The following is a 16550-nucleotide window of genomic DNA, read 5'->3' on the forward strand; positions in this document are numbered from 1 at the left end:
TGGAGCTGCGGAGGCAGCTTCCTTCAATGGAGCTCTACTTCTGGGTCACGTCTGACCCGGGGGAGTCAGTGGCAGAGAGCTGTTGCCCCTCTCCTGGGTGGGGATGTGCCACATGCAGCTCCTCCACAGCGGAGAGAAGCTGTGGGTGTGAGGTGAGCCACAGCCGGCTCCATTTGTGCCCTGCCTCCCTCAGGGCATGCCCCAGCCCCTGGCCTGTGTTTGGACACGCTCCACCACAGTGCACAACTAAACAGCCTTGTAATGCTCAAAGCCACATTTCTGCCCAAGATTACGACTCCAACTTAGTTGTAAAAATGCCATAGAAGTCCATCACAGTACTTTCAGTTATAAAGTATCTGGTTACTTATACCGTATAAAAGATCGAATAGGCTGCTCGGGATAGTTACATGGGTGTTGATGAACACTCCTTTATCAACTGAAGAAATATTTTCACAGTGAAATGATCTCATACCACTCATGCAGTTTTAATCTCTAGGAGCATAGGTGTATTGGAAGGAAAGGGAGACCTTTCACTCCCTTCTATACTGAATGGCAGCCACTCTCTAGGTTACAGGCTGTTCAGAGCTCTGCATGGAAATGTCGGGGATCAAACCCTACATTGAACGTGTGCTATATGCCCCTGAGCTGCGAGTGTTCCCTCTGGAATCACTTTTCACAGCCTCACAAACTAAGGCTTGAAATGTGGAAGTCGTCCCACAAAAGGAAAATTATATATTAAGATTTAGATAGTGTTATCGCAGATATAGGCTCAGAGGCCTGTGGCATTAAATGGCTTCAAGAATGGTCTCAGAAAAAAAAAATGTAAAAATGATTCCAGTATGCAGCCAAGGTCAAAGATTAGTGACATCTGAAAGGCTACAAACTTTGCAAGTTTTACAGTCAAGGTTATGCAGTATAAAGCACAGTCATATAAAGACAAACAGTCTTGCAACCTTGGAATTGACATGATACAATTTTTCACTCCTGAAACAGATAAAAAAAACTGCAAGCCCTTTTTATGGGGGCGGGCGCAGGGAGTGCAAGCAAAAGCAGCACAAATAAACAGTGGGGGAAATTCAATGTAACACTAAGCATATTGCTTCATCAGCACAAACAGATGAAACAAACTACCCTGTCCGACCCCACACCCCATCCTGTTCCAGTGGTTCTCAAGACCCTCCACCAAGTCAATTTGTGGGGCACAGGAAGAGGAAGGGGGGAAGCCCCATTGAGCTAATGGAAGTCCTGGTGCAATGAAGTTGCTACATAACTAACCTAGGTTCATTCACTTCATTGTGAGGGCTAGGTTGACTATAGCCCAGAATTTACCATTTGCAGACAGAATCTAGGTCGATGAATAACTGGGCTAATATACACACTGGGTTATACATGACTGCTACACAGAGGACTTCCACTGTATGCACACACCATGGTAAGTTATGGTATTACAAATTTAATATGAATAAATAAGCCTTTAATTTTGAGTGACAAACCACCAGTTTTTTCTCTAATGGCCAATGAGACTAGAGAAACATACTTGAGTACTTCCTTGTGTTGAATGTTGGGTTGTCCCTCCCCTTTTCAGCGGTAACAACTTAATTTGTTAAAAAGAGCACTTGTTTCCTTCAGATATCATTTGCAAAATGTTCTGCTCAGCTACAAACAATGCACCAGTTCAAGAAGTATAGAGCAGAACACAACAGCATTAAATGTATATCTATTTAGTGGCAGCAGTGTGCAAAAAAAGCTAAACAAATGTATGTCCCTTCTAGAAAATATTGTTTTGTGTTAATACTTGGATTCCTTTAGCCTTTCTTAAAGGCCCAACCTTTAAGGGAAGAGAATGTACTTTATCTTGACTTTTGCATTATTTACAGTGCACTTGAATACACTGTGCAATGAGACTTGCCTCCAGGTAAATGAATACAGAATTATAGCCTTAGTCCATCCTGCTACATCTGCTGACAAATATTTTTTGCTTTTTTATTTAGTAGCATAATATTATCTGAGAATTGTAAAAGTTTTCAGCCTCTCTCTCCGCTTCCACAGAAAAGTTACTCCATGTTCTAATGCTCCCACAAATCAAACACGTTTCCTTATATATAGCTCTTATTTTCTCTCCGTTTGATAGCTTTCTAATGTTTATTTTTCTGTGGTGAGTTATTGCTTAACTTTTATCCTAAGCTGCCTTAAGCACTTTTTAAAAAACAGAAACACAGACTATAAATCTTTTAAATACAAATACCTTTGTTGCTATAACTGTTTTCGTGCCCTTCACTATCAACACTTCTTTTTTTAAAAATTGTTTTTATTAAATATTTTCTTGGGTTACAAAAGTACACACATCACCTCTGTTTTCAGATCACAGACCCTGGTTTTGATTTGTTCAAACACCAGCAACTACTCCTTAAGCCCTTAGGCATCAGCCTCAGGTTTAAAGTGTGCATTTGCCCCTGCAGCAAAAGTCCATGACAACCTTTTAAACAAAAACAAAATTCTTCCCTTTATGCTGCTTTCCCTCAACCCCACTTCTGCACAAGATCATCAACTGCTCCTTTCATAGCCTCAGTTCTTCTATAATGGAAATTTCCTGTGTTATAAAAAGCTGTGTTGGGAACAACGTAAATCATGGATGGGGAAGCATATGAGAAAAGTGGGAGGTGCTCCATCAAATGTGCTGGGAAAGCGAGAAAGGGTGGCTTCTCACTACCATGGGCATCACGTAAGCACAAAGCAGAAAATCCCACTTTGCAGCTTCTTTCAATCTTTTCCATGAAACCCTCAGTTAATCTTCAGGGGCCTCTAATCTCCTGTGCCTTCACACCCCACCTTTTAAAACAAACAAACAAGCAAACAAACCCTTTGCTCACAGAGCAGCTTTACATCTGAAAGACAGCCTAGATTGGCATATGTGCATCTATACATATGAAGTAGCATATGTAACATGTCCATGCCATTCTTCATCTCAAAACTGCAACAAAGCCCATGGATGTTTAACTACTGTTAATGGCCACATCTAGCACCCTTTTCTCTTCCTTCCCTCTGTTCTCTGCAAAGCAAAATGTTTAGCACAGGCCTGCATTATTTGGGGGCCTGAATGCAGGCCCCCAACCATTCCCCTGAGACTTGCCAGGTGCTCACCAACTCCCTTGCTTTTGAAGTTCCTGGCACCAAATTCCGGTGGTTTTAGTGGGAGGGTGTGTATTTTAGGGCTGGAAAACCTTTGGCCTTCGAGGTGTAGCTGAACTGCAAGTCCCATCATCCCTGACCATTGATTGAGTATGATGGCTAGGGCTGATGGGGGTTGGAGTCCAAAAGCATCTGGAAGGCCAAAGGTTCCCCAGCCCTGTTTTTTGGCAAAGGCAGACTGATGGTGACACCAGAAATGCAAAGCCTGGCCCCTCAGGAAGGCCTTTGGGGACTAACAAGGCACAGCATGCTTTGACTTATACTAATTATACTTTGGGTTGTACCATGTGTGCTTTCTTTGTGTAGTAGTTGTTATACAAAAAAGCAAGAAGTTTACTGAGCTCCTGTTTAGCTTAGGACCACAACTTACACATTTCTGCTTTAGCTTTTAAGTGCCTCTAGCCATATACATAATTTTTTTTTTAAAGTCCAGAACAAACTTAGTTGGTCTCTAAGGTGCTACTGGACAATTTTTTTAATTTTTTAAAATTTATTCTGACTGTGTCAGACCAACACAGCAACCTACATGAATCTAGCCAAATACATTCATCTCCCTTTTACTGGAAGTCACCATGTACATCGGTACCTGTTGCTCATCTTCTTCACACTGCCTAAATTTAGAGTGTAACTTTAAGCAACTGTATTAATAATTTTGTGTGAAACACCTCTTGGTCAAGTAACTTCTTCCTCAACTGTTAGTTCCTTCAGAGGAAGAAGAAGAAGAAGGTGCTTCCTCCTTTTCTTCCTCTTCTATAATGGCCTTGTGTGAACCACTCTGGTCTAACCTTGCCTGCCTCACCACTGTTGCCCAAGTCCCCTCTACTCCATTCCTAGGATTTCAGTTGCCTGCTTCAAAATCTACTGCACCTCTCCTAGCAAGGGCAACCCTGTCATATGACATACAGCAGATTACTTTGGTCTCAGTACTGGAACACAAAAGCCTCCTACCTCCAACATTTGTGTCTTGCCCTCCCCATTTTATAGGCTTGGGACAGATAACTGCAGGGAGCAGAGATTCTTTTACTTCCAACGCTTAGCTTATATTATCCCCCAAATAGCTCTAAGCCAGAGTGGAATGGGCGGTTTTCGTTGTAATAACAACAGCAACAACAACAATAATAATAATTGTCTGAAACTACTGCTAATGTTCAAACCTTCGCTGTCTTTTATTTATGACAAGAAGTCTTATTTATAAAGATCTTGAGGTGCAGACACGCAATTGTAAAACGCAGCAGACCTAGTGGTAGCAGACAATCGGGTGTTAACCGCTCCCCCCACACGCCAGTCTGGGAATACGAAAAGCGGGTTTTGGTGAGGCCGGTGGCAGTGACACTTGAGAACAAGCTCACAAAAGAGGCCTCGGAGGTTTTAAGAAAACAAAAACAAAAACCGGGAGATTCAGACACATACCCGCATGATGAGCCCCGAGTGGGGCCTCGGCGAAGAACGAACCAATTGAGAACGCCCCTTAATCAAACATGAGACGGACAACAGGTCTCTGTGTGACAGAGGGAGCGCCAGCTTCTTCCTCGCCTCGACAGCCCTGGATGTCTGCTCAATGCATCCCCTTTCCTAGAAGTTGCCCAATGTCCGAGAAAGGAGCCTTACTTAGCCTTCCCCCCGACCCCTTGCCATCCATAGCGGATGCGCAGAGCACCGCCGAGCCGCCACCAGCTGGTTCTTGATCGCTGAAACGCAGAGCCGGCCACTTCTGCGCCTCCCCGCTGCTGACGCCTCGGCTCCCCCTCGGAGGAACTTCTCCCGGGGCAACCCGCCAGCAACCCGCTCCTCGTCCCTCTTCCCTTCCCACCATTGTTGAGGCCAGGCAGGCAGGCAGGCAGGCAGGCAGGCAGGCAGACAGCCCTCGCCCCCCTCCTCCTCCGCCTCCAGGGTCTCAGAGAAGTCCCCCTCAACTTGGTAGCGCGTCACTCACCGCCGGGCACCAGGAGGAAGAGCGCCAGGAAGGCGCAGGAGGTCAGGAAAGGGCTCCGGGCGCAGGCCATCCTCCTCCCCCCCTCAGTCAGCCCGCGAGCGAGCAGCTGCCACAGACCCACCGGGACGACTCCGCGCCTCACAACTGAGTGGCTCGCGTTGCCCAAAAGCGAAGAGCCACGGCCACGCCTCCTCCCGCCCCCTCCTCCTCCGGCTGCTTTTGCTCCAGTTGTCCCTGCGAGCGCCTGAGCGAAATGGGAGTTCCGCGGCGGCGGCGGCCGTCCTTTTGCCGGCACCTCCCTCCTGCTTCTGCTTCAGGGCTGGCTCCTCCCTAGCAGGTGGTCATTTCCCCGAGGGCCATGAATGAAGAAGCCCCAGAGCATGTGCAGAGCCTCTCCGTCGTCCCCCAGCGCCGCCCAACTTGGAGGTGTGTTCCCACACCTCTGGGATCAACAGCGCTGTTCTGTGCCTGCTTCGGGAAGGAAGCCCCACTGTGTTCGGTGAGATTTACTCCCGTGTAATCGTGTGTAGCGGGAGGTGGGGCGACCTGTAGCCCTCCAGATGTTGCACTTCATCCTTGCCCATCATCCCTGAGCATTGGGGGTGCTGTCTGGGGCTGATGGGAGCCGGAGTTTAAGAGCACAGGTTCTCCATACCTTCTGTGTAGGACTGCAACCTAAAAGTCCCAAGATCCAGGTCTGACAACGAACTTCTTCCTTACAACCCCTGTTGTCGTTCTTGAAAGAAAGAAAGAAAGAAAGAAAGAAAGAAAGAAAGAAAGAAAGAAAGAAAGAAATTACTGGAGCTCCCAGGGCTGAGACCTGCCTTGGAAGGAATGTCCTTTGGCCAGAAAGTTCTGCTCCTTAATCCCAGTTTGTGCAGGATGTCTGCAACTGACCAATGGCAAGAAATCATTCTTCATGCGGCTGGGGAAACCCAGCCAGATAGGTGGGGTAGAAATAATAATATATCATCATCATCCTCATGTACTACTCTATTGTGTTGGGGGCCCCCAAGGTTCAACCAGTCAGTTTACAACCAGCCTTTAGTGTGGAGGTTGGAATGGGAATAGAAGAAGTAACACTGACAAGAAGGCATCATGTTTAGCCCTTCTGTAGCCCACAATTGTTGTAGCAATTGTAATATGCTGTGCAAGATGGTGGATGATTATTAATTGTATTTTTGGAGCTTTTATTTCTTAGAATGTATTTTATTCTACTGAAATATGAATTCCTTAGAATTCAATATATGCTTAATTTATGCAGGTTGCTTGCAGGTTATCTCAAATTAAAGCGGTGCAATACGTTCCCATTGGTATGAAGAACAGGATGTTGGCTCTCAACGGATAGCCTTTGGAGGATGAGGAAATGGCCTGTCCCTGTTCTCTGGGCTGATGTTTTCCTTCCTTTTGTTGGTCATCAAGAAGTGTTTGCAAAGAAATGACAGTTTGGAGAAAGGCAAACCGGGAACAGACAGAAAACAACTTTAATGGAGAGAGTAATCTATTAATCAGTTGTATGATTAACTGATTACAGTTTATTTAATGGCTTGCACCCATGGATATGGTGGGACACGGGTGGCACTGTGGGTAAAACCTCAGCGCCTAGGACTTGCCGATCGCATGGTCGGCGGTTCGAATCCCCGCGACGGGGTGCGCTCCCATCGTTCGGTCCCAGCGCCTGCCAACCTAGCAGTTCGAAAGCACCCCCAGGTGCAAGTAGATAAATAGGGACTGCTTACCAGCGGGAAGGTAAACGGTGTTTCCGTGTGCTGCGCTGGCTCGCCAGATGCAGCTTCTCACGCTGGCCACGTGACCCGGAAGTGTCTTCGGACAGCGCTGGCTCCCGGCCTCTAGAGTGAGATGAGCGCACAACCCTAGAGTCTGTCAAGACTGGCCCGTACGGGCAGGGGTACCTTTACCTTTTGCCTTTACCCATGGATATAATCCTACATTACACATGGGCAGAGCAATTCAAAAGGAGTGTGGCTCCTAACCTCCCCCTTTCTGACAGTTTTATTGCCATTAGGAATATATAAACTAGGCCAGCTTCAGGGCTGGTGTTGAGGTGTGTCCTTCATTCCAAGGTGTGTGTTGGGGGAGTAGCATGCTCCTGCAGCACATCCTTTTGGGTGAGTCAAGAGGGGCAGCCTCCTGATGGATGAAGCATAAGTCTCTCTCTTTCAGGATGGGCCTCACCGTCCGCAGAAAGGGAGGCCCAGAGGATCCTCTGGTCTCTGCGATCCCTCCCAGGGACTGCAGCCTAGCCCATTTAACTGTCTTTCTTATTTCTGTAAATGTGTAGAAGTTGGTAGGATTCCACAACAGTGATCAGAAGGAAAGATGCCACGGTCTCTTGCAGGTTCTGCCAGCTTTTTCCTCATCAAAGCCATTTTGTCTGGAAATGCAACACCTTATTTTTTTGCATGTGGAAAATTAATTACCTATTTATTGTTCATTGGAATTGTTTCCCTTTTCAGCATGAGCTTCTATGCTAGCAAAATGACGTTTGTGGCAGGATGCCACATTTCTTAGCCTTGTTACTACATGCTAAACTTAAGAATATATTGCTGCATTTCCTCCTTTGTTCCCTCACAATAAATTGCACACTGCTGCAGGCCACACCTGCTCATTACCAAAGAGAAGCAGAAACGGAAGGGCATGCCAATTGCAATGCCAGTGGGAGAGGTTTACAATAAATAAAAACTTTGCAGTGAGGAAACGGATGATGACATTTCCTTCATGTGACCACTTTCGCACGCCCTCTTTGTACATCTAGTCTAGCAGTGGTGGCACCTGTGTAGGTGTAGACTCTGAGGCACCTTTATTGCAGGTCCACCTTTCCAATTACTTCTTGGTGGATAGAACTGCTGTCTTTTTTTTACAGGTAGACCTGACATCCAGACAACTCTGCTGAAGTCCTCAGTTCTTTCATCCCACCCAGCATTCAATTGAGCTGCTGCTGCAAGTAACTTCATAGCAACCCCCCAACACACTGCATTTCCATAAAACAACCCAACCCAGCAGGATAACAACAATGGAATACACTTCAGGGCTGTCAAGCACTATTTAAGTCTCACCCCCACCCCACCCCGCAGCCCTTCACATAGCAAAATATGTTACTGCTCAGGATCTATGATTCCTCAACCACAGATCCACCACCTACAATGTGATATAACAATGATGGGATTTATATGTGATTTTGGTAACAGCAGAGTAATTTTTTAATGCTACAATCTTATTTAATACAGTGGTACCTCGGGTTAAGTACTTAATTCATTCCGGAGGTCCGTTCTTAACCTGAAACTGTTCTTAACCTGAAGCACCACTTTAACTAATGGGGCCTCCTGCTGCCGCCACGCCACCAGAGCCCGATTTCTGTTCTTATCCTGAAGCAAAGTTCTTAACCTGAAGCACTATTTCTGGGTTAGCAGAGTGTGTAACCTGAAGCGTATGTAACCTGAAGCGTATGTAAGGTACCACTGTATGTGAAATAAGTAGGAAAGATGAAAACCTTTGTTTTTGTCACTACCTTTTTGTTTATGAACTGAAGCACTTCTGCCCAGTCACAGCTAGCTAAACTCCTCGGCACCTGAATTGTTTTCTATGGGGCAGCAACCACTTCTTCAATAGGGAAGATATGCATAAAAGATTATAAACCAAACCCAAAAGTCTCTTCTGTAGGGACAATGGGCGTTTCAACTCTAGGCTTCAGCTTCATTAACATGTGGTCTGCTTTCCTAAATGTCAATAATTGCTATGACTCATTTATTGTCTGGAAACACAGAGAAGTGCGATCAGGCTAGTTTTTCACAAAAAAACGAAGAGGAGATTAGTGCCTGTTCCACACCTTCTTTCTACAAAATTCCTTACAAATGCTAGGTACCCAAATGAGCCATGATATGCAGATTCCCAGCTTGCTTGCTTTTTTAAAAAAAGGAATTGCATTGTTGCTTTTTGTAGATTGGGATGGGGAACCAGCCTGCACACATGCAGCAGGGTGGGGTATTCCCCTTCCTGGGTTGCAAAGGTAGTGCCTGAACACTGCTGTTTTCCTACCATTGGGTTTAGAAAGGGTGTTGATTATTCAAGGCAGCAATTGCTCCCTCACTCTATGCACATACCATACATTTAAAGCACTTGACATCCTCAAAAGAATCTGGGAACTAGTTTGTTAAGGGTGCTGGGAATCTTAGCCATGTAAACTACAGTTCTGAGGTTTCTTTGGGGGCAGTCATGTGCTTTAAATGCATGGTGTATGCACAGCCTTCAAATATAGCTATGTATGTGTAGCAAGGGAGGCAATTTGTTGCTTTAAAATGTAAGCTTCTCTTCTTCGTCAGGAATGATAATCTATATACAGTGGTACCTCTGGTTACACACTTAATTCGTTCTGGAGGTCCATTCTTAGCCTGAAACTGTTCTTAACCTGAAGCACCACTTTAGCTAATGGGGCCTCCTGCTGCGCTGCCGCCGCATGACTTCTGTTCTCATCCTGAAGCAAAGTTCTTAACCCGAGGTACTATTTCTGGGTTAGCGGAGTCTGTAACCTGAAGCGTATGTAACCTGAAGCGTATGTAACCCGAGGTACCACTGTACAGGAGGAGATGATAGGAAGAAAGAAATTGTCCAGTGGCCAGTCTTGAAAGTTTTTATTTTGCTATATAAAATTAATTAAGAAGATAGAATCATTAAGGGTATTATATCTGACAGCTCTTCTGTTTAATTGTGAACTTGACCAAAGAAATAAAGGCCAGTTACTCTGCTGTCCTGTAAAAATAATGTTAAAGCTTCAAATATAATTCATTCTATTTGATTAACATGATAACTATTTTTCAAGCAGCAGTCAAAGAACGTGTTAGAGATAATTAACAGATGCCTGCTGGCCTGGAAATGAAAAAGCAAGGAATGACTCACTGTAAACTAAACAACTTTCCATTTTCCAAGCCCAGAAGTCAAAGCTTCGTTTGTGGTTCAACTAAGCCCCTCCTTTCTACCACAACCTACTGCCTTCCCCCTGTGGTTATTTTTCTAGCCTGTTTCCCCAAGTTGAGAAACAACGTACATGCCAGCAGTGATTCATTTCGCAATTGGTAGAACTGTGAAGAAGCAGATGAAGAACCATAATGTAACATTATGGAGGATTGCTGCTCTAAATGTGTTGTAAACATTTTTTGCTTACTGGCTAAATCTCATTTTTTGTTATTTTTAGTGGTGAGGCCGCCTCCTCAAGTTACATTGAGAGGTGTCTAAAACTCCCCTATGTTATTTTTCCATTGAAAGTCACCCACTTAAAATTGGTTATTTGCTGCAATTTTAAAAAGAATTGGGTCAGAAAAGAACCCACCACCACACAGCACAGTCCCAGTAGGGACCAGGCCTCCCCCCCCCCAGCTGATCTTTGTAAGCAAAGAAATTTGTCCAGTCACAAAGACATGATTCTAAAAGTAGTCACATCTAGCCTGACCCTCACATATCAACATATCAAGGCTTGCTTAGTTCTCAGATCTGACTTGTTCCGTTTCAGATTCACATAGCAGAAAAGAAAATCCTAGGACAGAGAAACAGTATTGAGTCAGAGAACACTAACCCTTCCCCCTTGACATTTTGATTTTCTGTGTGCATGATATTCCTATGTCTTAAATAAATCATGTGAGTCTGGAGTCTGAAGTAGTACAACCAGAGAATAAGTTTACTGTCTCATCTGCTGTTTTTCAGAACAAGGCCTAAAGCTGTAGCAGAAGCACTGCTATAAATCAGAGGTAGGAAACATCAGGCCTGAGGGCCAGATTCAGCATTCCAGGCCTCTCCATCTGGCCCTTGGGGGGGGGATGACCTTCCCAGGCAACACCTCTTCCCAGTTCATCTCCGCCATCACTAGCCTACACCCTGCAGTGGTCCTGCTGCGCACCCTCCTTGAGTGCTTTTGCCTGTGTGGAATCAGCCTGAGCTGTGATGGTGCCTCTTGTGTGGGGTGTGTGGCTGCTTGTAGAAATGTCAACTGTTAGTGTACAAAAGTAAAGGTCACGCTAGTTGCTCCACCCACCACTGGCATGAGGTCTCCAGAAGGTTGCCTGTGATATAATATAGTCTTCAGGCTCCAAAATGCCCCTCATCGGTGATATATAAGCCTTTCCTACATCATAGAATCTGCAGGAAAGATCCCACACCAATGAATAAATCCTATAGGGAGGGAGGAATTCAACATCACACCGTTACAAACATTCTGCTAGCACAAGTGTTTCTGCTCTCCAAACTCATGCTGTTCTGTGGGGTTCTCCCAGCCACTATCACCCTGACACAATTTATCAGGGTGTATGAGAGGAGGAAAGCCCCATTGCCATAGTGGAAGTCCTTCTATTAGCGGGACCTGGGGACACAGGTAGTGCTGCGCTCTAATCCATTGAGCCTCTTGGGCTTGCTGATTAGAAGGTCGGCAGTTTGACCACTACGCGACGGGTTGAGTACCCATTGCTCTGTCCCAGCTTCTGCCAACCTAGCAGTTCGAAAGCATACCAGTGGGAAGGTAAATGGCATTTCTGTGCGCTCTGGCACTTGTCATGGTCCTCCGTGCGCCAGAAGCAGTTTAGTTATGCTGGCCACATGACCCGGAAACCTGTCTGTGTACAAACTCCAGCTGCCTTGGCCTGAAAAGCGAGATGAATGCCACACCCCATAGTCACCTTTGACTGGACTTAACTATCCAGAGGTCCTTTACCTTTACTAGCGGGACCAGTTAGTTGAATCCAGGCCATGATTCATGAATGGTGAAACATCACTCTTATTGCAGAGAAGCAAAACTCTGCAGTTGGTGACAGTGTTGTAAAGATTCCATCTGCTTAGCTAACTTCTCTATGCTAGGAGTGTAACCACATATGTTAAATGTTTTTAATAGTTTTCAATGCTTTTAATTAAGTTTTTATTGTACTTTAAATTGTACTGTTTCAGCATGTTGGTGCTTGCAACCCTAGGCTCCTTTGGAATAACCTAATTAGTAATAATAACAAATGATACATGTAAATGTCTGTTACTGATGCAATTTTTAAATGAAAGGGAATTTAAATGGAGAAACAGCAGCAGCAGGAAGAGGGTGCGTAGCCCTTCCTCTCCTGCCAGCTGTTCTTCTTTTTAACTGCTCCAGCAAAGTGACTTTCCCCTTGTGAGCTTAAAAAAGCCATGTTATTATCTCTCCTGTGCCCAGATAGGTCACTTTTTTGTTGCAATTGCTCTGATTGTGGATGTTTTGTTCACCCTTAAATTTATATTGGCAACTTACACAGAAATGCATAGCTTACTTTGTAGCATCCTGTGTTAAATATCATGTATACACTCCTCAGCTGCTGCTTTTATAAGCTTACTGAGCATGACCCATGTTACCTGATTAAATAAGCCCCACCTGCAGCCTAGCAAACCCTGCCAATTTCCTCTTGGCTGCTTTTGGTGCTTGTGGAATTGCTTCACAAGCTTCCTTCCTTCTGGCAGCCTTCTCACTGTTTAGTGACACTGCCTTTATTCCCCAAACAGTGTTAGGGATTCAAGGCTGCCAACTAACAGAGAGGTGGGGACCCTGGATGGAACTACTGTTGTGCAATTAACAGCAGCAACATCTGCAGAGATCAGCAAGCGAAACTGGAGCATCATCACCTGTTGTTGTTATTTTATGCTGTTAAAGCTGAAGGAGCAGGAGCAGGAGCAGGAGCAGGGTGGGTGGGACTTGGCAACCCCAAGATCTAACCTAGAATATAGTGCCTTATTCCCACTTTGTAGGGTGAGCAGCATGGATAGAAGATGCAAGGAAGAAGAAGGCTGGTGCAGAGCAATAGCCATCAGAAACCTCCAGATGTGACTGGGTTACAACTCCCATCAACCCCAACCATAACAGCTGATTGTCAAGGACAATGGGAGCTGGAGCTCAACAACAACTGGAGGGCACCATGTTGGATATGCTTGGTGTACAAGATGGACTTTTGGCAGGTGCAGCTTAGCTTACTTTGCAGAACAAGCTGCACCAGCCAAAGATGAAAGACATCACACTAGGGTGAGGAACTCTTTAGGCCACATCCCCATGTTGGGCAGGGTCAGCAGGCAGAGCATTAAATGTGAATGTTCTCCTTTTGTAGTAATCTAGTTTCTGCACATGCAAACATTCCTCCTTATCTTCCAGCCAGGCAGGGCTGGTGAGAGGGGGGGCTTGGGGTGGTACAGGACCAGGAGAGAGACCTGGGGGGCCAGATAAAAAAGCCTGGAGGTTCCCCATGCCTGGTCTCTGCCCGTTTATCTCTCCTCTGATATGTGTTTCCTTTAATGCTATCCAAAGAGACATAAGGCAATTGCATATGAGCGCACTCATGTCCGCCATATTTTTGCACACCTCTCCTGGAGATCAACAATCACTGCGCTTGCAAAACAGGTACAGTGGTGCCTTGGGTTACATACGCTTCAGGTTACAGACTCCGCTAACCCAGAAATAGTACCTCGGGTTAAGAACTTTGCTTCAGAATGAGAACAGAAATCGCACGCTGGTGGAGAGGTGGCAGCAGGAGGCCCCATTAGCTAAAGTGGTGCTTCAGGTTAAGAACAGTTTCAGGTTAAGAACAGACCTCCAGAACGAATTAAGTACTTAACCTGAGGTACCACTGTATCTTGATTCATTTTAGTCAAGCAGTTTGTCTGAAGTATGCACAAGCAGCTGAACTGAAGGGATGACTAAACTCTGAAGCAGGAGTACTGGTGAATAATTCAAGTGCGCAACAGGGCAAAATGGCAGCCAATGCAAAGGCCGAGGAGAAAGGAAGACTGTTTGCTGCATAGACTTTTGTTTTTAATAGGGAAGTTTTTAAAGAACATTTTAAAGAACATTAAGGAACACCCATTTAAAAATAAATGGGTATGTTTATGGCCACATTTTCTTACTACACACCATTCAAGCATATAGGATAGCTGGGGTGGGGTGGGGTGGAGAAACAGTATTCCTGTGCCTGTAACAGCAGCGTGGCAAGCAGCAATTAAGCAATTAATTACAGCATGTAGGTGCATTTTCTGTACCGCAGGCTGAAAAAAGAGCTCGTGGGAGTGGTTGGGTGCAGGGATACCAAAGAGGAATGTCAAAAACATCAGAGTTATCAGTTCTAGTGCTTTATTAAAGAAAGGTGTAGACTTACAGCAGAGCAGCCTGCCAGGTCTCCCAGATCTAACAGATGGGGGATGGACATCGCAGCAAGGAGATGGCTTGCGCTCCCCCCAGCAGACATTCATACATTCTTTATCCACAAAGCAGTCTACATCACTTTGGCTAGGACTTCCCATCACGCCACCTGACCAGATGAGGTCATAGGTGGCAAATACCCAAATCTTACAGATAGTTGTTCCCCTTTTTGTGTTCAAAGCACAGCACTCCAAGCCCCTAGATAAGAATACCATCAAAGCAAGCCAATTAGCCTATATCAGGGGTAGGCAACCTAAGGCCCGTGGGCCAGATGCGGCCCAATCACCTTATCAATCGAGCCCACGGATGGTTCGGGAATCAGTGTGTTTTTACATGAGTAGAATGTGTCCTTTTATTTAAAATGTATCTCTGGGTTATTTGTGGGGTATAGGAATTCATTCATTCTCTCCCCCCCCAATATAGTCTGGCCCACCACATAGTCTGAGGGACAGTGGACTAGCCCATGACTGGAAAAGGTTGCTGACCCCTGGCCTATATCAAAGCAAGTGAATATAAGCATATATGAGCTCATTGCTACAGCAACTACCAATTAATTGTGGGGTTATCTTGTCTACCAAGATGGCATCTGCAGAGCTTCCGGAACAGTTCACCTTTGGTTCAACACAATGCAGGTAGCTACGTACACACAATACTAGGAGTGGGGAACCTGTTGCCCACTTGCCAATCTTGGCCAACCAGATTCCCCATTGGGTGCACAAGACAATTTTGGACAAGCCACCCTCACCTGCCGTAAACCTGAGCACATTCAAAGCACATTCTTCTCCTCTAGGGCTCTGTAGTTTATCCCTCACAGAGTTACTAGCAACTCTTAGCAAATTGCTGTCCTAATAATAATAATAGTAGTAGTAGTAGTAGTAGTAGTAGTAGTAGTATTTTGGCAGTGGTGGTGGTGGGGGAGGAATGTGTTTCCATTGTGCTTTAAAGGTACAGTGTATACATCAATAGCTAACTGTGTGAGCCTGAATGTGTGTGCTCAGAAGTAGGTCCTATTGAATTCAATAGGTCTTGTGGCCAGAAAAGCAGAGATAGGATTGCAGCCTAAATTACTGAAGGTATAAGCTCAGTATGTCTGGCTAAAGGCATTGGTAGTTTGCAGCACATTCCTATGTATATTTGCTCAGCAGATACAGGTGGTCATCCATTTTATTAAAAAGTGATGAGCTGTTGTAAGGCTACTGCAGCACGGCCTCGTAGTTTTGTAAATCATCAATGTATTATAATTTTAAGTTTTGGAGGCTGGCTTCTCCCTGTCACTTCTGTGGGAGTGTCCAGCTAGTCAAATTTTTTATAAAACATCAACGCTATGTTATGTTTTATTTCTATACATGTCCCCACAGGTCCCCAGAGTTGTGAACAGCATATTAATACAAAATAATTAAATAGACTGACGGTATTTAATCTAAACATAAGACAGCCAGGAAAAAAAAACCTGCTAGATTCATGTTCATTAGTGCTATTCTCTGCCCCAGTGAAAAGAGGCTTCCATCTTTTACATGCAGACCGTGTATCATATAAATGCAACAGAACAGGGACTTCAGGAAAAAGAAGTCAAGTGCTACATTTGTGACATTCTGTTGAAGATTGTTGTGTAAAGGCCCTATGGACTGGTACCACACTGGTTTCCTCATAGGGTGTGCACATGCGTCTCACCACTAGAGGCCACCATATATCTAAATCATAACCAAAAGCGGCCCTGCATAAATAGTAAATCCAATCAACACACTCATGTTGAAAGGTCTTCTGATTTAGATGGTTAGAATTGCCCAATACCACAGGAGCTTGGCCTTATGCTTGTTCTCTGCCCATCGTGATGTGAGATTTCTACTGTGTATATCTGAGTAGAGACAAAACTGAAGGAAAGGAGAAGCAAAGGCTACAAAGTATAAAACCAGCATCTAGTAGATTGAAGTTAAACACAAAACTAGCACAACCACATCAACAACAAAAAGAGGTCTATACTGTAAATAGGGAAAGGAAAGCATTTCCTCCACAGACAAGAACGGCAACACTAAAAACAAAACAAAAACAGGCAAGAAGCTGGCGGAGACAACCCACCTCATTATTCTGTAGCAGATTACAGTGGTACCTCGGGTTAAACGCTTCAGGTTATAAACGCTTCAGGTTACAGACTCCGCTAACCCAGAAATAGTACCTTGGGTTAAGAACTTTACCTCAGGATGAGAACAGAAATCGTTCAGCAGCAGC

General features: G+C 44.9%; 1 protein-coding gene and 1 long non-coding RNA gene across 3 annotated transcripts in view; both read right to left on the bottom strand.

Annotated features, from left to right (window-relative positions):
- The window catches only part of SHISA5 (shisa family member 5), a 38293-nt gene extending 32776 nt beyond the window's left edge, over positions 1-5517 (bottom strand). Inside the window, exon 1 of one of the 2 annotated variants that reach the window (XR_014545493.1) lies at positions 5123-5297. Coding sequence is in view for 1 of the 2 variants with exons in the window: in XM_083603573.1 (XP_083459699.1) it covers positions 5123-5192 (70 nt within the window). In the remaining variant the exon portion in view is untranslated. Of the gene's footprint in view, positions 1-5122 lie in introns of both variants that reach the window. The other variant, XM_083603573.1, reaches the window with a different exon arrangement.
- A 3228-nt stretch (positions 5518-8745) lies between these two features.
- LOC310757893 lies at positions 8746-10880 on the bottom strand. The gene is made up of 2 exons (XR_014545547.1): positions 9711-10880; positions 8746-9472 (listed from the first exon to the last, which is right to left on the bottom strand). It is a non-coding gene; the product is annotated as an uncharacterized lncRNA (long non-coding RNA).
- Positions 10881-16550: the final 5670 nt, after the last annotated feature.

This window comes from Podarcis filfolensis, assembly GCF_964270895.1.
Source record: "Podarcis filfolensis genome assembly, chromosome: 2".
Taxonomy (NCBI): domain Eukaryota; kingdom Metazoa; phylum Chordata; class Lepidosauria; order Squamata; family Lacertidae; genus Podarcis; species Podarcis filfolensis.